Source organism: Charadrius vociferus, unplaced genomic scaffold (assembly GCF_000708025.1).
Source record: "Charadrius vociferus isolate BGI_N301 unplaced genomic scaffold, ASM70802v2 scaffold87, whole genome shotgun sequence".
NCBI classification, from domain to species: Eukaryota; Metazoa; Chordata; class Aves; order Charadriiformes; family Charadriidae; genus Charadrius; species Charadrius vociferus.
In genome coordinates, this window is record NW_009649314.1 from 127845 (window position 1) to 152722 (window position 24878).

The window sequence follows — 24878 nt, forward strand, 5'->3', positions numbered from 1 at the left end:
TATTCCTTCGTATTGTTCTGATTAATATTATAATGCTCTTGGTGCAGTGTAGCTCGAAAGAGGCAGATTTTGCAAACACTCAGGAAATGGTAAGCATTAATTTATTATACTGTCATCATTACATTGTCATATCCATCACACTTCTTATTCCTTTTTTATTCAGTCCACTGTTATTTAACAAGAGTAAGAAAGCCTGGAATAGCAATAATGTTAATGCTGTAACAGGAGAAATCCGCTGTTTGAGTCATTTCACTTCAACCTCTCGGCTTTGCATGCATGTATGCCTGTGTATGCTAAAAAGAGTCCATAACCAGCACATTGTCAAGACAACTCTACAGCTATAAAGATTGTACTCCCTTGCATTTAAATTGCTAGGCTTCTAGTGGAGTAAGGCACTGCACTGTGAGTAAATCCTAAGCTCTAATTTACTCTAATTTGAAGGTAATCTACTAAAACTAAAATTTAGGCATCGCAGTCTATGAAAGACCACTGGGCATAAAAATGAGACAGTGAAGCAGTCTCTCTTTACGCTACTCGTATTTCAGTGCAGCCACAAAAACTCTGCTGCATTTAGCAAGCTTTATTCCAGACCACGTACAGCTAGTTTGATAGTATTAGGCTTTCCAAAAATGAATGTTATCACTCAAAACACAGGACTCTCTGCTCTAGAAAGCTCGAAAAAAGGCCACTGAATGTATCTCATTTCAAAGCTATGAGTAAACAGAGAATTTTACAGTCAACCAAATCTATTCAGAAGAATACTCCGCAAGTGCACCCTCTGAATAAAATACTGTTTTGTTTTTTTTTTTCTCAGAAGAGAACCATACAGGTGATAGTGGCATTCGCGCATCACCGTGAGATGGGGTGTGATATGTACTTGCCTAGTTTTCAGATTCCAAACCATCCAACCTAAAACTGCGGGATTAATATTCAGCGGACTCAGCCCTTATTCGATAGTCCCCACAGTCGCTTAGAGCTCAGTTCATAGATATGCTGAGCACTGCTGACCCCTGAAGGTTGAAACCATTGTGCATTTCTACGCAGCAAACCAAGGAGCATTAATGAAGCATGCAAAAACATATGGCATTTTGTATCAGATTACATGAAAGACCTTTACATTGCTTCTTTTTCTTTCCTTTGTAACCTCCTCCAAGACAAGGCTACTTCTGGGGGCTTTCTTGGAAAACGTTGCACAAGATATGTGCAAATCTTTAACTCCTTTTTTTTTTTTTTTCCCTTATATTTGGAGTTTGGATCTGCATGGCAGTTGTTTGTTTGTATACCAGACTCTGATTGATAATTTTCCAGAGAAAACTGAAGCAAGCAATTTGGAGAGTTTCATTGAGTTTATTGATCAGCTGTGTCTCCTGAGCGTGGTACCAGAATGACTGGGTGAATTTCTCCCCGTTATGCACGCAGCTAAACATCCTTGCAGCCTTGCGCTCTGGCCTCCTCACTTACGAATCTTCAGGGAAGTCAGTTAAGTTGACTTCATTTGATGCAGATCAACTTTTTACTTAGTTCAGCACACTGCATGAGGTACAAATGAGGCACCACAGAGCTTAGCAGAAGCATACTTCATTATCTTCATGTACTTGTGTTTTTGCATTAACTTCACATTTCAGTGCCATTTAGAGAAACAAAAAGGGATTATTTTTCTAGATAAGACATAAATTAGACTTGTATCCATGGAAATCACATTTGCCCTTGTAGAACAAGGCATGCAAAGTAGGCAACCCATGTAAAATGAAGGGGTTCTGCCACTCAGGACAGTGGGATTAGAATTCAAGTGACTCTGGAAAATTAGACTGAAAAAAATACCAGGATGATCTTTAACAGGACAAGGTTGGAAGCCAGATGGATGCCTGGGAGTAATTAACTGCCCCGATATAAGGTAAGGGACAATAGGCAAGGGAACAGATCCGTGAGAAAAGTCTGAGCATCTAAACACAGCAGTTAGCAACTTTTGCTTGCCAATGCTGACTCCCTCCATACGCTTCTTCTTCCTCCCCCTCCCCCTTTGTCCTCTGCCTCTTGGCACTTCTGCCTCTGCCCTCCCCTCTGCGGGTCTGAGGGACTAGGAAGGCTGGAGGGGGAGCAGTGAAGGTGGCTTTGGAGGGAAGGGTCAGATCCAACATGCTGCCGCCTGTTGCCTGTCCCTGATCTGCTCTTTCTCCATAAAGCCATAGGACTCCCTGGGGTGGGACCTCCAGGGTGGACCTGACTCCAGGAGCTTATTTGTGAGTTGAATGTGCCCCACTGCTTATCCTAAGTTGAATAAGAGACAAAAGTGTCCTAATATGGCTGGAAAAAGTCAATCCTACTTTGTGCTGTCGGTGACGGTGCAGAAGTAGGTAAGTATGCACAGTTGGTGGCTGGTGTCTACAGACACTTCACACTCAAAGCCCCCAGTTATAGCTCTGCAGTTTGTTGGCTTAGCCTGAGTATCCACACAGAGAAATGCCTCCCTTGAACCTCATTAAAATTTGTCCTTTCCTTCAAGCTTCACAGACCTAGAGCAAAAATGGTTTGGAGCAAGCCCTGGACAGCTATTAGGCATGAGCCTCACTTAGCTGCAAATTTGTTTGAAATTCCTCCCTGCCATTATCACTTAAAGTGCTTATTTCTCAAATTTGGGTTTGTTTTTTTTTTCTTTCTTTTCTTTTCTTGATTGAGTTGCCTTAGAAACATTAATTTGCAGTACAGAAGGCACAGAGGTATTCCAGTCTTTTTTTCTCATGTGTTATCTAATTTCTTACTCTAAGGACATTGTGTTCACAACAAACACTGTAGAAATATGTGATACAGAAGAAGATAAGTAATCTTAGGTTACTTACACAGTTACTAGAGGGGAGGTAGTCACTGTCATGAGAAAGGCCCCCTGAGTTGCTCACCTTAAAATAGGTGATGTAGATATTCCACATTGCCACAAACGTAAAATTTCATTCCACCGGTGATTGCAGTGCAGTTCCTCAACAGAGGGATCTTGCATGTAGCTAGTAAGAATTCAGTAATTACTAAAAATACTGTATCAATTATTTTGAGTTGTAGGAACGTAAATTAAGTTACACTGTCACACATGGAAATAATCTTTGCCTGATTGAAGTCATGTTATACAATCCCCTTTTTCCTTCTAAAATGAAATTCTTCCAATGTCCTAGTTCTGGAAGGGAATGTTAACAAGATTGAACCCCGTGTTTTACAAGTACATTAGCATGGACATTTACTAAAATAATCTAGGAACTCGTTCAAGAACATGTTCCAACAATAAAGGTGAATGTTTTGAATTAAAATTCCCAACCCGGCATCTAATTTAATTTTAATGAGACAACTAGAAAATGTTGGATTCCATTTGCTAATTAAAAACATTATTTTAAGTTTATTGTAAAAGGCACATATTTGTTATACGTTTATAACAGTAAATTGTTATTGCCTTACTAATTGTTTCGTTAATCCTAAATGAAATCCATATTTTGGAACTTTGACTGAAATCATTATTGGAAACAAGGTCACAAAAAAGCTAGGAACATATGTATATGTACAGACATGCGTATATACAAAGATGTAAGGTTAAAATATATATATATTTACATATACATCTTTTTACATATACACATATATAAACATGCTTTTACTTTTCTTTTATTTATAATATAATTCATGACTAGGAAACATCACATGCCTTTAAGAGCAATCTTTACTTGTTTGGGAATTGTAAACCAACAGTGGTGGACATGTGTTCCTAAAGAGGATAACATAAGTGCATTTGTCGCAGGCTAAACTTATGTGTCAAAACGTGTATCAGTATGTTAGATCATGACTAATTTTTGCTTGTTTGAAATGACATTTTTTGAATGAAGGAGCTGTAGAAAAATTAGTGGAATGGAGAGGGGGGAACTTAGGTGTTTGATACATCATGTGGAATTTTACAGAAGCAAAGCTACAAAAGTAGCTTTCTGCTAAACACCCAGGCTGTGGGTCACCACTTAAATGAAAAAAGAGCATTGGTTACAAAGTGGGGTAAGACACCAGAGTCAGTCTGATAAAATTTAATTATTTTCCCATGCAAAAAATATTGACCAGTCAAAGTTAGTTGAAATACTAAACTTAAACTCTTTGATACTTGCCTTCACACGAAAACACCAAAAATTCAAAGCACAATCAGAAAATTATAAGGGGCAGAATAAGAACCTTATTCTGATACTTGTACACATGGAGAATCACTCTGAATTAAGCGACCGGCTCCCTGTGTTTTACCGGATTTGTTTGCACAAGTAGTGCAGCACCAGGCTGCGGGTGTTTTTTAAATGCGTCGATAAATAAAATGCCTTGCAAGAGTCAATATGATCACAAAAAGATTCAGCCACCAGTGTGAATACAGATTGATAAAGACCGTAAAGGATGATTAATTCTTTATCACCGGCCACAGAGCTGAATCCAGCCCAGGAGCTGCATGAGTCTTTGCTGGTGTGCTTCTGGTTTAGCTTGTCACTTCTTTCACAGAGCAGACATTTCATTTCTGTCTCCAAGACAAAATATTCTGCCTGAAAATCCATATAATATATCTCATGTGACAGCAGGCGTGATAATGGTGCGTGAATACCTTCCCTGTTTTTAGATAATCCACAGAAGGAATCCCAGTAAATTACTGGGGGTAGAAAAGAAGAGGAATGAGGTGAGGGGAATGTCTTGGTTAATACAGTGGTTGAACATGAAATAGAACTCACAGTGAAGAAGCACGAACTTACACATGGAAGCTTCTCTTTCTCTGATTTCAGTTAGGATTGCCGGTCTATGCTGGACAGCAAAGATTTTTTTATAAATGCAACCCATGTGCAAAACTCATAACAGTCTATATGATGAAACTTCTATTTTCTTAAGTTCTGGCAGAAAACTATTTTCTGTGTTTTTGCTCAAGGCATACCATCCTCATAAAATTATCAGCCAGAGGCTCATCTTTCAGGAGTGAAGTAATTAAGTCCTTTCTAATTAGATAAAACTTGCTCAAAATCTTTAACACTCCTTCACCAACTTTACATAAGCAGAGGATTTAAGAGATTAACGATGCAAATTTTTTTTACTTTTTTTTTTTTTTTTACTTTGGAAGGTGTTACAATGTTTTAAAAAGCAACATAAAATGACAGCATGTTAAAGAGAGACATTGTGCCTCAATGCATCTTGAGACATAGAGCATCTCAGAGTAATTTTATATGAAGAGGAAGAATGCTGTCCATTTAGCAGGGTTTGATGAAGAAAGGAAGGTGGCATGGTAGACATGCCAAGTGGTGTGGTAGGCAGGGATGTTCCAGTTCTCACAGCACTCAGAGCAGAACAAAAGATAGTGAAGGATACAAAAGAAGCAAAACTTGGAGTCAGATAGCTCGGCAATAAGGAAATGGCATACTTGGATTGAGATGGCATGTCTGGACGAGCAGTTTCACAGGCAGCATTGGCTGCTCCAGGGGCAGCCAAAATTTCTAATTAAAAGATTCATTCCACCATTTGCATCTAACCAAGAGCTATTTCTCCCTCCAACATCCTATTGCACCAAAACCCAAACCTTTACTGCCTAACTCCAAAGTCTTGCCTGCCCCATCTTAAGTGGAAAACCTTGCAGGTGTTTAAGCCTGAAACCCACCAGCTGAATGCAGCCTATGAGTCAGAGGCAGCCTGGGGGCTGCAGCCGAAGCTATGACCTGACCTGTCCCAACACCTCAGAGTCAGTTGTCCCAGACTGCATCTTCTCCCAGTTTTCCCGAGACTGTGGTCTAACATAGTCCTTCTCTTGGCAGGTCTCTTCTGAAGGTCTGATGCCCCTTCTATGTTTACTTCTACTGTTTACTTCTACCAATCCTTCTACTATGTGACACTCTCAATTTTAAATTTCATTAGGAGTCTCCCTGTCTTGTGTCCTAATTTCTAAAGCCATTTGTAAGTCAGAGATGACACTGGTAAGAGCGTGGTGAACAAAAGCAGGTTTCAGGGAGAAGAGGAATCACCTACTAGCTTGGCGTCAGAGGATGCTACAAATACTAGAGGGAAGGACTGATATAGGATCATCCAGAAATGGCAATGAAACAGTGGCAGCAGCAAAGACAAGGGAGGAGAGTTAAATATAGTCCATGTTCAGAAATAAAGGTAATTGTGGGTAAGGCGAGCACACACAGTGGAAGAGGCAAGTCCACAGAGAGAGAGAAGGCAGCAGAAACACCAAAACGCAATGGTCAGGGAGGCAGAAGAAACCTCAAACAAGCAAAGATTCTTGAAAGCTGAAAGGAAAAATAAAAAAGCCAAAGGACAGAGAAGGTGTGAGTGACAGTATCAAACTTGGCAAACACATCGTGAAAGATGAGAAAGAAACCTTCCCTCTTTACCAGGAAGATGTCCACATGTCACTTGTTCATTACAGTAACACAAAGGCAGTTTCAGTTGGACTGAAGAAGCGTGAATGGCAACTAAGGAAAGATTTTTAACAAGGCAAGGAAGGATTTGTGTAAACCAGAGCAGTTGTGGCAGCATGGTTAGGAAGGAAAGGAGGCAAATGAATTGGAGATTTTAAACAGGCAGTGGACCTGCAATGGGAAAGACAGGGTCTAGGAGAGGAGGGAGGGCAGGTGTGGACCGGGTAGAAAACAGGGCAGAAGTAGGGCCACTTTACTACAACACTCCTCTTTTGGCAAAACGTCTAACTATGAACCTGAGGAGTAGTAGGGCTGGGTTTGGGGGATGTTTCAAAAGTAAAAAGAGTCAGCCAGGAACATTGGTGAGGAATTGAGTTATGGCCAGGGAAATACAGACCTTCTGGAAAGGCAGATACCAAAACGAGAAGCAGCAGGACCCAGTAAGCACACAGAAGCTCCTGCAAGCTGTCAGACTTAACTGATAAAACAATTGTTTAAAAAAGAAAGGAAAATAGACCTTAGTGTCTGTGTTTTCCCAGCTGCAAGCATGTGTGCCTGGCAGTATTGCTGTTTGAACAGCATGGTGGAGAACCGGCCATTTGCTCTCCTCCATCCCTGATTTGTTGACAGCTCAGTTAAAGTGTGGCTCCTTTGCAGGATGTTGTCATCGATCTGTCTTAATGCAGCAGCAGTTCCGTAGATGTCCAGTTCCTGTTGAAAATGCTACATCTTTAATTCAGTAGTACGTTATGCACTGTTTGAGAATTCACTGAACTCGTGGCGGTGGCCAAGGACAAGAAAATGTGACACTTTACATCTTTGAAGGTTTATACAAGCACAAGCATGTGATTTTCAAATCCAGTATCCTGTCCCAAATAGCTGACTCTAACAAGACGTAGAGACATTGTTCATTTAGGACAGCTTTAGATTTTGAAGGGCTGCAGTTCCTGCTGGCAGTGCTTACCTGTTTTAAGAATTCCTGAGGAAGTCAGTGACTCAGAGGAAATTCCTACTTTTCTAAGGTAAGTTAGAGATACAAAGACAAAAACAGAAAAAGACCATCCTGTGCAATACAAGGGAGTTACCCATGTTAGACAAAAAGAATCATAATTTATTCTTTGTAGAGGCTCAAAAGAGTTATTCAACTTCAACATGATTTCTTGCAAAATACAGCAGAACCGCATTGGAAGATGCAAATTCCAAGAAGCAGGCAGCCCTATTAGTAATGAGGTCAAACAACTACATAGCATGTAAGAATAGCAGATAAGGGCCACAGGGTTGTTGCACTTGTTTGGAAGTGTGCAATACTGGCAGAATAGTGACTTGGCGTTTTCAAATTAAATAAATGAAGGGAACCCCAGTCCGATAGCAACTGGCCGTGATCTTGCCACTGTACTTGGCTAAGTGAGGGGATGTGTGAAGATTCATGGCGAGTTGTCTGTCCTTTCAGCTTGCATGCCCATGCTGCTTATCGGTTCATAGTCAGTCTGTAGTCCTAACATAGCTGGATACATAAAAAAAAGTCTATATGAAAGCTATTCTTTTCCCTCTTCTCAAATGTCAGTTAGGGTCAAGCAATCTCTCTTAAATAAAAATGCAGTGTACACTGCAAGTAGACTTCCAGTGAGCCAGAGTTCATGAATTACTAGTCAGTGGCAAAAGTAGGAAATGAAACCCACCCCCAAACTTGTTGAAAAAATCTTAAGTAACCATTGATAATTTGAGAAATAAATCAATGATTCCTAACAGTCTTGAAGTCTTGTGAATGAGTAGTGGTTAAAAAATGGATGAGGGATATTCAAGATATTTTCATATTAAAACTATTCTGGGCAAATCAATTAGTTTTAAAAAGAATTTATTTTAAAAAGGATTTATTCTTTCGGGCTTTTTTTAGAGCTTCCAGTCTTAAAATCAGTAATGCTACTTACCACATATGTTGGACAGCTTTTCCAGAGTATCCATAAAGCAATATTCTTAATTAACATTCAACACATATAGGTAGCAGAAAGTTAGGATGGATCCAGCACTGAAAATTGTAATGAATGAAATGAAAGGGTACGTTTTCTGTGCTGTAATGAGCATAACTTGGGAGAGGGCAAAAGCCATCCTGTTCCCTGACTTTGCTTCCCATGTCTGTGTAACCAAACATATCAATAGCTTGGACATGGTATGTCAACACTGCAGTAGGGACAGACCAATAGCAGTCTTAATTCATCTCCAGTTAGAAGACATGGAAAGACCTTGGAGCTAACTTGTCTGCTTAGAGTTGACTTAGAGAGATGGGAAATCCAGTAGCAAACTGGACATGCCACAAACACCCCATCAGTGCTGCTGGTAGATGTGTGGACCTCTCTGTGTCTACGCTAAAGAGAAAGGTTAAATCCAACCATTCTCACCTAAGTTTACACTACACCAGACATCAGTGTGTATGAACATGAGGTGAGTTTACAATGTCAAACTTTTATAACAATACTCATTAACCTGTCCATCGCATTAGCTATTTGACTGAAAAGTGGGACTATTTTAGATTGTTGACTTGAAGATATAATGCTGTCTCTGTAAATCTATATTCTGCCCTTTAATTCCACTTTAGCAACAGTTGAAGCATGTTAGCATGTGAAATGATGATAATATATGAAGAACTTCCCTTGTATTTTGATTTGGTAATTTTGGAGTGTGTTTTATAGAAATCTGGTTATAGGTGACAGATTTGTAGAGAGAATAGAGATGCCACGTTTGGTTCTGTAAAAGGGTTAATTAGGCACTAAGGTTCTGTTGCAATGCTGCAAAGAGGTATTAATTAACTGAAGCTGGTGCTTCAGTGTGGCAAGGCTGGTCCCTCCCTACCACTGTGGCCACAAGGGAAGAGGAAACGAGCTGTTCTTCCCAGACCCTGTCCCTGTTGAGCAGCCTCTGCTCGAGATCTGTTTTCCATGAAAGCTGAAGGTGCAGCTGAACTTTAACGTGTGCCAACTGTGTTGGAGAAGAGTAGGAAGTCAGTCTGCTTTCAAGATTTTCTCTGACAGACTTCCAGAGGAAGTGACTGGCGACTTGAAACATGCTAGACCTCCAGCCTGCACTGAGGAACTTGTGGAAACCCATCCCAGCAGGTGTTGATTGCAAGTTGTCTTTTAAATCAAAATAAGAATTCCCTGTCTTTGCAGTGTTGTGGAGCGGTGGGCTTCTAGGCTCAACTGCATGTTTTGTATTCCACCGATGCTATTTATTTGACCATGTATCAACATTACCTTACAAAGCCTGGCAGCAGAATCCTGCTCTTGTGCTCATCTACCCCAAGTTTGGGTTGCAGGGTCTGTTTCAACCTTAGCACTGTTCAACGTGTTTTTATCATTTTTTGCAAGCCAGGGAAAACAATGCATTGTGTCTAATGCGTGCTTAATTGCTTACAGAATAAATCTTTGCCTTGTTTGTTGCAACAGCTGTAACTGCTGGAAAATACTTACAGCTCTGGATTGTTTTAAGATTTTCAAGTCTAAATTTAAGGGGGTTGTAGGCTTTTTCTTGTTCAGTAATGCGTAATGCAGCCAAACATAGAATCTGATAATTTAAAGATGTGAGGTCATTCAGCTCATTTTTCTCTAAGGACAAGAATTTTCTGTACTGTAAATTTATTGGTTGTTCACCTAATATCATTTTTTAAATATAACAAGCATAGGAGCATAGCTCATGGGAGATTAAACCGTAGACTAATAAATCACTGTCAGAAAGATTTTTTTTTCTTTGATAATCAGTTTTAATTTTTTTTTTTAATGCCATACTATTGTCTGCAATTGTATTCCATCCTATTTTATGATAAAGAAGTCTGTTCTCTTTATCGTGGGTGTCTATCTTCTTCAGATATTTGCAGAGTGCTTTCACACTTCTTTGCTTATTGCTTAGTCAAGCAATGATGTCTGCATTTAGCTTTTAATCTTTCCCAAAAATCCAGGCATTCCAATCTCCACAGAGGTTTTTTTTTTATGTTCTTTTTAAAACTCCCCCAGATTTTCTCAGCTTTTTACGATGTCTCTGTGGTAGTGAAGGGAGCTGAATCTGGTGGTTTCAAGTGTCACCAGGGCTGTGTATGGGTGGAGGGTCACCTACTAAGCAGGTCTGTATGGCCGTGCTCAGTTTAGTTGCCCTAACACTGGGAACGTGTCTTTTAATGTGTTTTCCTCTGTCAACTCAGTCTGTCTTTGAGCTCCCAAGTTTCCTGTGTTCCTCCTTCCACTCAGCATGTAATTTAGGAACACATTACGTTGCATTTTTGCAGGGTGAACTCTCCCCTTGCTGGGTTTTGATAATATGTGTGATTTTTCCACGTCCTCAGTGAAGACGGCGGGGCCTGCTGTGGCGTTGCCTGCAGGTTTGGATGCAGCACGGTGCCCTCGGGGAGGGTGCTGGCCTCGCAGCCGCAGCCTGGCTTGTCCTGACGCCTTCCCACAGCCGCAGGTCTTCCCACCTCGAAGCCAGACACAACAAGCCTTTGTAAAACGCCACGAGTAAGATGCTACAGAGGCAGGCTGCATTGTTCCTGCTTGCGGCCTGGGACTCTTGCCAGCTGGGTGGGCTGCTTGGCCAAACTGAGACTGATGAATAAAGGGGTTTTCCTGCTACTCTCTTTTATTTTGATGCTTTCTTTTTCTGTGCATGCCAGACTTACCTGAGGTCCCCTGTAGTTTAAGTGATTGTGTGATTACAAAATGGAGAACAGCAACCCCAGATTCCAAACCAGGAAAGATGAAACAGCAAAAATCAGCTCCAGATCATGGCGAACCACTGAGCTTTTTACTTCTTGCAGCTGTTTTGGTGAGCGGGAGAAGGCTGGTAGCTATTCTCATCCCTCCCCTCCTCCAAGGGCTGCATCGTAACTAGAGCCCTTGAGATCTCCACACTTCCTTTTAACAATTTTTAGTCTTGTTCTGACTCTGCAGTTCCAGGCACAGGTCATCAGAGAAGGTCCTTCCTCCATGCTGGAGAAGCTGGCGCGCTTGCAAGCTGGCACTCTTCTTTGCTCAGCACATTGCTTCAATGACCTTCATGCCATACACCACATTTCCAAAGGCAGTCACGGCACTGTATAAATCTGATTTGTATTTTCTGTGCATACATCTTTATTAAATTTACAACCTTCTGTTTTGCTCTGAGCACTTGATAAAGTCCATGCATGTCTTCATAATAATACAGGTGACAGATATGTCACAGAGTGTTTCTGGTTTTCCCGTACACATGGATATTCACACACACATCTTTTATTAGTTGCAGGGTTCCTGTCACGTTAGACTTGATGGGATAAATCTTATTAGAAAATTTTTGGCTAAATGGCACTGTTATATAAAACCAGCCCCTGCCTGGTGCTGAGCTCTGTGCTACTGAACTGGACACCTCCTCAAACCCGGTGCCTGGGTTGTTACCATCGTCCTTTGCCTACAACCCCGTGTCTACTTTTCAAGCCCCACATTTCTCTCCATGAGGAACTGATTTTGAACATAAATGCCTTGACCAAAAAAACAAAAAAAAATCTATCATATTTTCTGTCTCTTGTAATACCAAGAAATATGCAGTTGTGTTTTCCTCGATTGTCAGTTTGATGACCAGTCTCTGCTTAATTAGAGAAGGTCTGAGCCTGTAACTACACAGGGTCAGATTTTGCAACTCATCTGCAGCACTGGAAGCTAAAAATAATTTTTAGATATGTGGAATTTGTGTATCTTGTTGTTAGATCATTTTCAGCAGAATCAAATAACATCCAATTTTTCTGTGACCCTTGACAACAGTTTTTTTTTTCATTTTAATAGTTTTCTATTTGGGGGAATATTTTAATTGTATAAATTGATGTTTTCTGGCAGACAAAATTTACTTTCCAGGTCCCTTTCTTTTATTAAGCTTCAAAAGGCTTTTTTTTAATAATACATCTGATCTTGGCAGCTATAAAAATACTTCTTTTTAATTGATATTTGTGTCCTGATACGTATTTCTTAGGTGAAGTGTGGTAAAAAATACTCTGTAATGAAAGTTTCCCTCAGACTGTAGGAATCGGGCACCGTGTTGTCTCGTTGCATATTCTTGATTCCAAGCACCGTTGCCGTCCAACCATCAGTCATCTTATGAAGCACCAATACAAGCTTTTTCAGGATCAGAGCCTCTAATAAAGAAGTCTGTGTATCTCAAATTGTGAGCAAAGAGTATTAAACAGGCTGGATGTGAGCCAAAGCACAGGCACAAGGTTATTTGCACTGTCACAATTTTAGCAGGGGTAGTTTGGGGCCAGCACAGGCCTCAGGCTGTTTCCAATCTGCGGTTTGTTGTGGCCGCTCTGTTTTGTAGGGTAATAGTCATGTCCCAGGACATGAGTCATACCATGCCTGATAGATCTCTACCTCATTTTATTTACTAATATAAATGTAGCCCAAAAGTTCTTACGTGGAGGTCGGTCTTTTCTTTCATTTTCTCATCACTGCCTGACAGCGCCATGGCTGACAGAGTTAACAGCCTCTGTGAGCCCTGGGGTTCAGTGTTTGCAGACTTATGGGTAATTTTAAAAGAGAATCTTGTCTTTGAGAAAAAAATAAAAAGAACAAACAAGCCCTTAAACTTGGGAAAACGGCCTAGGAAGAATGAGGCTAATTTTCCAACTGCTGTAAGGCAAGGTAAAACAACCACCTTCAGGCCACAAAAATTTATCTCACCCCGAGGTCTAGACAGTAAACTTGAAACAAAAAAATGCGTGGAAGAATCTGCACACTATGAGGACAGGTAGTCTCACTGCTCCGTATGGTTTGTGTGGCATGCTGAAGAGGCTGCTAGTGATGGAAATAGGCTGCTGAAAACTTTGTGTTCTCTAGAAGTAAGCAGACATTTGGAATTCTGTGTAGGTATGGGTACCTAAACCAAACAGAAAGCAATTGCTGTTTTTACAGATGGAGGTGAAACTTTTGCACCTAACTGGAAATTAGATCCTTATTTCAAAATGTGCATTGTACTATGTGTCCGTATTAGCTGAGCCACCTGTCCTCCAGGCAGGCCTGATGAAAACAAGGGCTTATCTTATGCTTATGGTTAGCGAGGAGCCTGGATATATTGGTCATATTCAGGCCTTCCACCTCTTTTCTGCATATGCATGAGTTTATACAGAAAAATTGGTATTATTAAACTCTGAAGGGAAAAAAAAAAAAGAGCAGTCAGGGCACATAATATAAGGCAGCAGAAAATAGGACACGCTGCTCCCTTTATGTGTAATTTATCTCCATCACAAATATGTGAAAGTAAACACTCTGCTTTCCCACCTTTGCAGCAACTTTGAGCATTGGCATTGCTAGCTCAGTGCTGGTTCAGGTACATTTTCCAGGTGCATTTCTCTGCATTAAAGCAGAGAAAACACTTGTATTGCCAGCAGCTGAAACCTGGGGGTTTGCAGAGCTGCTGCTCTTCTGGTTTTGCAGTGGCTGTCCAGGAGGGTTTGTCATCCTGAACGAAGATGGACAGGGTGGTCAGGAAGGCCGTATTAAAACCAGCAGTAAAAGCTCAACAGACGGTAGGTTTGGTACATGAAAAATGCTGTCTGGTGTTCAGGAAAGACCCAGAGTTTTTGAACCACAGAGCAAAGTCTTTCTGCCAGAGGGTACTGGAGCACTCTCCCTGTGTTTTCTCCCCATAAGCCTGCGTTGCTGATGGAGGTGGACAGCCTAAAAACCTGGCCTGCTCAGAGCAGCACTGCGAGGCTGGGATGGCATGGGTTTGGTGTCACCTTGGCGTCTTCATAGATGGGGTATGAAGCTACCTCCTGCAATTTTTATTGATACTGATAATGCACCCAAGTAGGTTAAAACTAATTGGCTGTGCCTGTTGCCTGGAGAATACCAACCTTTGGTTTCCAGAGAAGCTGCTTGCACCCACAGACCTCACTCTCTTCTCAGCACAACCCTGTCCTGCACCCATGGTAAGAGTAAGGTGGTAACCAGTGAGGAGAGGTCCCACCTCTGCCCATGGTCCCCTGGGAGGTGATGATTTGTGGCGGTGTGGTATCCCCATGGTATGGGGACAGCATCTCCCTGCGCCCTGGGGGAGATCTCTGCGTGTGCAGGTGTAAGTGACCCTGCATGCCTTGCTACCATGTCACATTGCAGATTAGTTTCATGTTTTTCTTTGCTCAGCTCAGGCTCTTGGCATGAGTTCCTTTCAGAGTCCATGTGTGCCATCAAATAGAGTTTATGCCTTGTACCTTTTTCTCCATTTACATTCTTCTAAATGAAAGCTTATTTTTCTTCCCTGCCTCTGCTTCTGACCTCTGTTAGTCTCAGCGTATTTCTTTGTATTAAATGGTGTTTACAACTTCTTTTTTTTTTTTTTCCCAACTTTGATTTATTTTTTTACTAGCTTCAACTTCTGTGACATTTTCCAGGTCATTAGTATAAAACTGAAATAAACTGTTCCTCTTGATTTTCATTGCTTGAAAAATATTTAGCCTATTACAATTCTACAGCCATCCTTAGTCTATTTGGTTATGCTTGTATTTGGTCAGAATTTAAACAAAATGTGTCACACACTAATTCTGACCCAGTACACATCTTCCTGGTCCTGAGCTCATGGTCTCAGTTTGGTGTTTAGAAGGATTTCCCAGGCCAGCTTTTGGTAAGCTGATCCCCAAATTGATAATATGATTTAGTCAGATTGTTTACAGAAATGTGGCAAATATAAGTTGTTTTCTTTTTCTTAATTCATAGTGTTACTTATAATTGATATTTCTAAGAATAATGCATAAGAGAAATGAGAAGTGTGACTGTTACTAAGGTACTTGTATTTAGCTTTAACAGCAACGGCATTTTTTAGGACTAGATCTAGAGCTGGAAGTCCAGTCTGAATAGTTTTCTTTTCCTTACTCTAGCTGTTTGATGACACTCAAGTTAAAAGAAATTCCCAATAAGCAGTATCCCATGCTGTTTGCAATAAATCAACTGCTTTTGATCCCGTGAAAAACCTGAAAAAGCTAAGAGAAATGGTTCTTGTATTCTTCAGAGATTATGTATTCTTGCTATTTTTATGATTATTGTTATCATCTTAGAAAGTTTGTATAGCAGTCCTTTTTTGTTGTCCTAGTAAACGCAATGTCTTCCAGTCAAAGCAGGAGGGTGAGCAAATTGTTTTGCTTTGCATTATCTGTGAAACATAACACATGCTCCTGCTGCATGCTTACTGCAGAACGGGACAGCATCCTCTGGGAGAGAGCTCAAAAACAAATGGATCCTTCACAAAAAATCAATAGGCTGGGATTGCTGCTAGGACAGCTAATGTCCCTTACAGGTACCTTTTTACGTTGTGTCCTCCGCTTTGGAATTAAATTTGCTTAGCTCCGTTAGAGTTTTTCATTATTGTTATTATTCCTCCCGTGTTTCTCCCAAATAGCATCTGAAAATGTGAGTGTGTGTGTCAGAGCACTTAGCAGATCCTCCTAGTAGAACAACAGAAAACTTGGAATATTAAATGAAATTAACATATGAATTAACATATACGTAAACAAATGTATTTGTTAATGATTATTTTCTGCTGGTTATAAAGTGTGCTTAAATCTATACAAATATGTAGAAACTGAAGCAGAAAGAAGACAGAAAATGAGTAGTTAGCTCCTAGGAGGTTTTCTTCGTTAATATTTTTCCTTCTGCCCCTAGTACTGGGGCCTCTCTCTACATTCCCATTTGGTATGAGTCACGCCAAGAAGGAGGACCTGAAATAACCAGCTGTCACTGCCTTCTGTTAACTCTGAAAGACTTTTTTGCCCACCTGGACACTACCGGGCAATGAGGTGTCAGCTTTTCAGTTTTGCTTAGGGGAGATTCGTCTCTTACCAGGGAGGCTGTCAGTCAGCATGGCAGAAGTTCACCGAACTCCTCTCAAGGGCACTGGACTCTGAACTGGGAGCAAGTTTTTGGTTCCTGGGGTCGCTTCTCCCAAGCGCTTTTCCACCTGACAGCTCCCTGACACCATTTTGATGTGCAACATCACACTGACCAGGACACCTCTTGATGTCCAGTCCCCACCACCCTGGCAGAACCAGCCTGGGCCATCACAGGGGAACCAGAAAGCTCTGCAAAATGGGCCAGCACTGTGGCCCAGGTGTGCTTAGACACCGAACCAGGGTGAGCAAGGAGCCTTCAGCACCCTCCACTGTCACTGCCAAGAGATGAGCACTGCAGACCATAAAGCCCAAAGAGTCACTGCTGGAAGCAAGTCTTCCTTTCTATGCAGTAGTAATCTAAAGGGAACAGGCAGCAGTCACCGTCTTAGCTTAATGCACCTGGCTTGCATCCCTGGAGAGTGATAAGGTGAGCCAGGGCTCACGTGGAAACGGCAAATGCAGTGGCAGTCTATAACATCAGTGGCAGGAGAGTGGCCAGGGCAACCGCACGCTCATTAGTCTGACCTAGAAAGCTTACGGGGCACTTGTCAGCAGAGAAGGTGGTTAAAAATGCAGGAAACTAGAAAAAAACTCTGTGCTGCTTCATCAAAGGAGCTCATGCCAGACTGGAGGATAGTCCGGAGAGGAAGGAAATGCTATACAGCACATCTAATTGGACTTCAGAGGATCATCTCACCTGGTGCCACGCAGGAGACGATCACTTACGCTGGAGGAGGTGGCAATTAATAAGAGCCACGAGGCAGTCAAAGGGGAGCGACGGTGTGCTGTAATGCAAAAGGGGGCATCCACCCAGGGAGAGCTCACTAATGGGAGTTTCTAAAGGGTTGGCCCTATAATTGTTTTTATTTGTGCTCTTTATTAGGGACCAGAGCGCAACCTGTCAGAGCAGCATTTTCATGACTTTTGCAGCACACACAGAACTGAAATGCACAGCTCATGAATGGGAAAATCAGAGTATTTGAGAGGAGGAGCACTGAGTGACCTTGAGTACTGGAGGACTGATTTGCAGTGGAATGCAACAGCCCAAAAAGAGCAAAGAGGTCACTTATGTAGAATAACAGAAACATACAGAAACATTTGCTGTTGAAGATTTTCTCACTGGTTAGCAAATTGGGGAGAAGAAGGTTTCTGGGTGTACTAGGCATAGGACCAATGAGGTGGTAGTTGCATATTTTCTGGAATACTCTGTACGGCTTTGGTCCCTGTAGTACGGAGCAACCACATCTTTCTTGGACTGCGTTCAGGGAACAGCTACAGGACAGTCGGGGGAAGAGAGGACATTTCTTACTGAGGGCCAAGACAGCTTGGCTTGCTTACTGTAATAAAATGGAAGCTGAGAGGAGATATAACATCTCTTCAGAAGTACTGCAGGAAGCAAACTCGGGAGAGGAAGAAAAGGACAAAGCTGGCACTTACATAAGTGCAATAAAGATAAATTTAGCTTGGAAACAGCCAACCAGTCTGAGGGATTTGAATGAGCAAAGAAAACCTAACAGGGTTCAAAATGGACAGTGAGCTGTTTGTGATGGTGGAGTTGCCAGAAATAATCAGGGTTTGGAAGTGAGGACTGGGAAGAACCTTTCAGGTTTTGTGTCCCAGTGTTTAATTGCAGGAGTAAAATTTGCCATTCAGGTAAAAATGGCGAAGAGGGATTGCAGAGTATTTACAATGAATGATAGTTGATTTCTGTTTTGTTTGCAGTTGCTTAACTGCAGTGTGCACCAGAGTAGCTATTAGCACGCAAAATCCCTTTTACATGGAGATATAGAGACAAGTCTCTGTGACAAATAGAAGAATTCAAGGTAATGCACAATTTGCCCAGCATGGCAGTGAAGTCCTGTGCGCACTCTTGTGGGTATGTGCATCAAACAGGGTGCTCATGGGCACTGTAGTGTTAGATGACATCTGATGTTTCAAAGTCATAGCTATCGTCTCATTTGAGCATGTATTATCTGACCTTTTAGAGAGATCATTTAAATGTCAATGTCTTGGGCACTCCTGTAATGTGCACCCAGCAATGCCTAATTCCAAAAGTAGGTGAAGGATGAAGAGAAGCATTGACCAAACATAACTCTAAATATATTTTTCTGCTTCAGTTTTACTTCACTTTTCATTAATAAATGTATCAAACTGCAGTTAACCGAAATCATTATTGCAGCCTTAGACTTTTGATATTTTAAGTATCTTGTGCTTCCCACTCAGTTATAGCTAGTAAATGTGTCAGAACAAATCAAGAGTGATTTTATGTCTTTTTGCACTAGTATTAACTTAGTTATAACTGATAAGGTTGTAGCTACTGATATGTAGTGGCAACTGAGCTTCGGAAGCTCAATTTATGTCTTTTTTTTAAAGGGCAAGAATCATACCATCACATTTGAGATCAGACACTTTGGTGGCTGTCTGACCTTTTGTTACTGACTTTAAAATTGTGGTGTCGTGGATGGCCTGCCTTTATGGGACTACACCGAAAAACAGAAAGGAAAATTCAATATGGTTGAAGTTATTTGTTCATTTCTTATCTGTTACAGTAATAGTTGCCATCAGCGGTAAAATTTGTTTGTACGTGCAGTTTGAATATTACTTCCTTCAGATTACAGCCACCTGATTTTGTTAAATGCTTGTTCTGCTGGATAAAAGAGCTTGTTGACTTTGGTAACGGCCTCTTACAGCTAACTACAGGTTATCATCAGGAGAGACAAGGTTAAGTTACCTCTAACCTTCTTGAAAGACACTGGGCTCCATTTAGTGTTTCATTGCAAGGCATGATTTCCAGATTACAGATAATCATTGTTGCGTGCTTTCCAAATCCAGCATCGTTTATTTTAAAGCCCGGTCACCAGATCTGAACAAAGCAGTGGTTTGGCCATTACTGTAGGTAAGAAAAATGCAGCCTCTGACTTCCTAGTGAGTAGCCTGCTGTAGGAAAATAGGTTTCGTTCAGCAGCCATAGGACGAGAGGTAATAAATATTATTCTGATATGAAAATGAAACATAGCAATGTGATGGATTGAAAGTATGGTAAAAGAAGAAGATATTTCGAAGTACATGCCTATGCTTTTATTTATCTTTAAGAATAGAAATAGGAGTGTACTAAAATGCTACATGAGAAATTATAATTGATCAGTGGAAGTGTACAAACTTGAGTTATTTATCACGGCATTTTTTTTTAATGGAACAATGACTTTTCTTTTGACTCTTACTTACCTAACACTGTTGCTGTTACACAGTGTCTTCTGAGTTTGGCTTTTATTTATTTGCTTGAAATACCTGTCGCTTTGTATATAAAATGGAATATATATTTTCAGAGAAAATATTGGTGCTATTGCTTGTTACAGAGAAAAAAAGAAAGACCTTATTTCCAGATTATTATAATTTATTATTACTAACTACAAGTTTATCTGCTTATCAGCTACATGTCTGCAAACAGCTCTGAATGCAATAGATGCATGTTGACTTCTTTTCAAAAATAGCTATCATTGAGTTTCCTTTTATTAATTTAAATGTTAGGATAATTTCATCTCTTTTTCTTCAAGTTAAAATTTGTTTTAGGTTTTCAAAAAAACCTTTTGTTTCTGTACTGGACTTCTTCCAACGTGCCCCGTTTCACCTCTGATTTGGTTTTGCAGAATCTGCTTTGTGCCTCAGTACATCACTTAGCCCTGTTCCTCTGCAAACTTCTAGAAGCTGCTTCTCTGTTGTATAGTTTATAGCCATGGCATCTAATGACTACAAATGCGGTTACCACCAACAAAGCTCAACACTTTCAGCTTCTCTGTTAATTTTGCTTAGTTTGGTCCTTTCTTCCTCTTTCTCATGTCTACTTGCCCCAAGAACATGCCTGCATTTTTACCTGTCCCTCTTCACTTCTATTCCACTCCCATGGCAAGGTCACAGTAGAGAAGGTTGCTCCTTCAGGAGAGGGCCTTATTAAACTTGGTAGGCCCTAAATGTAAGTCTAGAATGCTGTCTGGGCTCTTCTTAACCACAGGTCTTTTATGAACCTTTCCTCCTCCCTGAAGTGGAGAGCACCACCTCAGCTTTTATTAGCTGTAGTTTATAGTTGTTTTGGCAGATGATAAACAATCTTTTACCAAACTTGGTCCAGTCACCCCAGGGACCGGCAGATTAGGAGAAAGAGTTGAAAGAGGAGCTTATAGAGATATGAGGCTCCTTCTTTTCAGTGTTGTTCCCATGCTGTGGTGGTTATTGCCTGTCCAAGGCATCATGTCTTATAGATGTCAAGCACCAAGATGACAAAAGACTGGACTACAGTCATAAAGTATGTAAAAAAATGAAGAATCACAGAAATGTTAGACAGTGCTTCTTGCTTTTAATTTGAGGACCAGGCAGTAATTCAGCATGGGTGGAAGGACTCACATGTTTTGCTGTATTTGTGGTACAGCAAAGTGAGTCATGGACAACATGTTTCTCAAACTGGGGAGCTTCTCAAGTCTCATCACTGGTGTCTTCCTGATGCCTCCCTGTTCCTACTGACCCTGTCAAATGCCATGGCTTGAGCCCAACAGAGCCTGTGCTGATGCAAGTCATGGACCCCCAGGCTGCAAGCCATCTCCCTCAGTCACCAGTTGTATTTGGCTCTGCATTCTCATATATCCTAGATAGCAGAGATTTTGCCTCATAATCTCCACTTGTGAAAGTCTTTGGTGAAACAGAGAGTATTCCCCATGACGCCTTGTCACTTATTGGAGATCAGTGATGGGAGACAGGCTATAGACAAAGTCAGTCTGCGAAGGAGAGAGTAGCTTATCTTTGTCTGAAACAGAGCCAAGAGCAATATATCAATGTCCATACATATTTAACTCTAAGGACTGACTCGGGATTTGTCTTGCTGAGGTGTAATTTTGGAAGTTGAGGTATGGAAGTCATTTTTCTTCAGTGAAAGTAGCTACTATCAGAAGGTGATTGGTAGCCCTGTTGCTTTGCCTGTATTTTTGCTGCTTGTAGAACAGTTAATGCAATGCTTTGCTGAAGTCTCATCTAATGTTGTTATGTTACCATGACACACGTACAAAAAGAAAAGCACTGTTGTCAGGGTAATGTAGCCAAATTATTACCACCCTGTTTTTCCAGTATTCAGTGAAAAAAAAAAAAAGATTTTTTTTTTTTATGTTTTAACTAGAAGTTTTAATGTCATTTTAAGCAATGAGGAAAAAAATAGCCAATTGATCATATACAAATTCATGTAAACAAGGTAGTATCAATTGAATGGATGGCACTGAATGTAGATTTGTCCTTCAGGTTCTGCTAGGGACAATGGTGAGAAAGGAGGAGAGGGTTTTGTAATGATGAGAACCACTTTGATATTATTACTTGAAATAGCTGCAAGCAGAAGCCATAGATAATAATAATCTTCAAACTGTAGAGGTTGAAAGCTCTGAGAAGCCAAGAATGACTGCAGCTGCCTTGAGTGATGGTGGAACAAAGCCATATAGTTGAGAATAGTTTATGCAGATGAAATATAATCACAGAGTCAAAATGTGCAGTCATCAGGTTTGAAATCCAAGAAGCAGGTGGTACACATGTCTATCTCAGGGTTTTGGAGGGGTTCCCTGGCATCAGCCATCTCAAAGAATCATAGACTAAAGAAACCGTTTTGATATCTACAATTAGATAACACAAGGGGACCGTCACTTCAAACACAAAATTATTCCTTGTCTATGGTCTTCTGCAGACATTCAATGAGGCAGATTGTTCCTTTTTTAAAATAATGCCTCAGAACTCAATGCCACTTTTTTTTCTGGAAGTGCTAAATGGAAGCTAATGACAGAGAGGAAATGATTTCCAAGTTTTGCAACTGGCAACCATTACCAGAGGATCCATGAGCTATTCAAATCCATTTATGTACATTAAATCGTGGCTTGTCAAGACTGGGCAACCAAATGTGCAGAGAATGTGGCCAAGGTAGCCCACTGCTCGTGAATTATTTATGACCTGATCATAGCATTTGCAGATCTATTTACTGTTTATAAAAAAAAAAAAACCTGCATTAAAAATGTCACCAATAATGTTTTGTTTCTGTATTCCTAGAAGAAAATGACCACTTTAATTATTAACGTTTTAATAGCCCTGCAGTTGCAGTGGTCACTTAGTGACACTATAGTGTGATGTGGTTTCTTAACATCTGCTAATCTTAAGTATTGAAGAAATGACTAGAGTTTTGCTGCCTCAAATTTGAGAGAAAGGAACATTTTAAGGAAGAAGAAATGGTAACAATATTGAATAAAAAATTTTGTGACCTTTGAGACGTTTGAATATTTTTCTCTATCAAATGAAAAAAATTAAAATACCGCGTATATTAAGTCTGGATCTGAAATCTGCTTTGTTCCTTCTTGCCAAAAGGAGAATTTTATTGATGAATTAGCAGATTATGCGATCAATTTTCTCTTTTCCGTTCCTAAGAAATAATTGAATATATGCATATATGTATGGTCCAGTACAGCTTTGACTCGAGAGCATCAGCTGAGCAGCTATCTGTCCATTTTCCCTTTCAGTTGCCAATTTAAAAAATGCGTAGCAGATACTGAGTCAGTGTAAAATGGGGAGCCCAGGCATTGATCCATCTTCCTTAAATCCTTTCATTTTAAAATCCGTTATTAGACATGAAAATGTCAGTATGCTGTCACTTCAGTCCACTTTCCTTACCTGCCTATTCATGCCAATCATTAGCTATTCACTGCATGTGTATGTTTAATAACCATTCTGTAATGCTGCCTTTTTTTTCCATTTTTCATGGTTTAATTATTGCAGTTAGAAATGAATAGAACTGCCAAAAGATTAAAGAAATGGCTTCTTCATTATTTAAGTAATCATTGGCCATCACTGGTCAGACAAGGGGATTGGGTTTCAGGTGACCATCTGTCAATATCTACAATTGTGACATCTCTAGTCCTCCCAGGCTCCCTTTATAGGCAATGGTGAGAAAAAAGCATATTGAGGATGCAATGTCATCCCAAATTAAGCTTCTAAAATAGATCAGATGATTTGCACCCTAAAAACGCTAGTTTTAGTTGACTGTAAATGGAAACAAGAGCGACTAGCTTAGATGTTTGCTTTGTAGATATCCAAAGCCAGATGAGAGGAATCCCATCCCTGTGCTCAAATTAATCATAAATGCCCAGAGGTTTTGTGTGATGACACTTCAAATGTGAATGTAGTGTGGCTTTGTTTTTTGATGTAAAGAACACAGTGCCATTCAGTGCTCTGCACAGATGAGCAAGTCCTGTTCAGCACAAGCACCAAAAGCAGTACGGTCATGTTAGGACTACATTTCAACAAATGGATTGGGTTACTCTGCTTTTCACCTTGGCTAAGTAGTACCAGGGTATTAGCATGTCCACATTCTTTCCAGAACAGATCAGTTTGGGGAAACACATTAATACTCTGACTATGGACAATACAGAGGTGATGTTTAATATTTTTGTTGGGAAATAAATCTAATGACCTTGACCAGTCCTGCTATGCAAAGCAGCATATATCATATTACAAATAATAATAATGCCTATTCTTGCCCCAGCAAGCTCACAAGGAGGTAGTTTATAAACAGTGAAAAGGGAGGAACCTGAATGTAAGTGGCATTATTTAGGAATGACACATGGCAAGAGCCTCTTGCTTTGAAGAGGTTTGGAAGAGGTGACAAATGTTGAACGCTGAGACGTTTTTTAGGTTCCGCAGTTAATTTAGGACATTGCATTAATGGTGATTTTTCCTGTGGGTTTCTCCCCTTAGGATGATTTCCAGCATGCAGCCTCAGAAACCAACTGGGAGTCAGTCACAAGCTCTGTCTCAGTAAGTAATTTGTTACTATTTTGCCCATGGATGGATTGATAGGATGGCTTGAATCCAACTCACTAAAATGGCACCTGCACAGAGGAACCATGTATTTAACTTTGGCAGAGGATGAAATAAATGTTTATCCAACTCATACTGGAGTCAACCAGTGTGTTTTTAAGGAGAAAAGGCTCAGGATATGCCATCAGATGTTGTAACCATGAGATACCCATTGGGAAACATTTCTTACTTTCAAACTCATCCCACAAAGAGGAAAATACAAGATATATACTCTTTACAATTTTCAATGGTAAAATGTCTTCACCTATACTTAAAACAGGCTGGCAGGAAAATGGATCTAGCTTTTCATTGTCAATACTGAGATTTCTTTAAGTGTTTTTAATAAAACATTATATCGTAAGTCTCCTCATTCAGCAGTGAGATGTGACTTGGAAAAAAAAAAAGGAAAATAAGTAATCCAGTATGAAATTTTATTTTTCTTTTCATTACATTTGATTTGTGTCATTGGCCAAAAATCTGCCCCCTCTTTCATTTACCAAGTAGAGTTAAATTCTGTGGAATGGCAATGTAGCATCAGTATTCGTAATACAGGCAGTCTTTTTCTGTGCACTCTGCTGGCTGGTCAAACACCACCTCACAGCTCTTGTAAACTCCTCTTAAAACACATGAGATGAGGATAAGCACTCAAAGCAAAAGAGTTGAGAACACTGTTTGGAGCATTCTGGGAAGAGGGTTTAGTGATGGCATCTTTGTTA

The 24878-nt window shown here is 40.4% G+C and overlaps 1 protein-coding gene across 1 annotated transcript in view; it reads left to right on the forward strand.

Annotated features, from left to right (window-relative positions):
• Positions 1-24878, forward strand: part of PDGFD (platelet derived growth factor D) — a 147023-nt gene that overhangs the window by 91116 nt on the left and 31029 nt on the right. The window contains exon 4 of the mRNA XM_009889398.1: positions 24061-24120. Within this exon, the coding sequence (XP_009887700.1) occupies positions 24061-24120 (60 nt within the window). The remainder of the gene's footprint in view (positions 1-24060; positions 24121-24878) is intronic.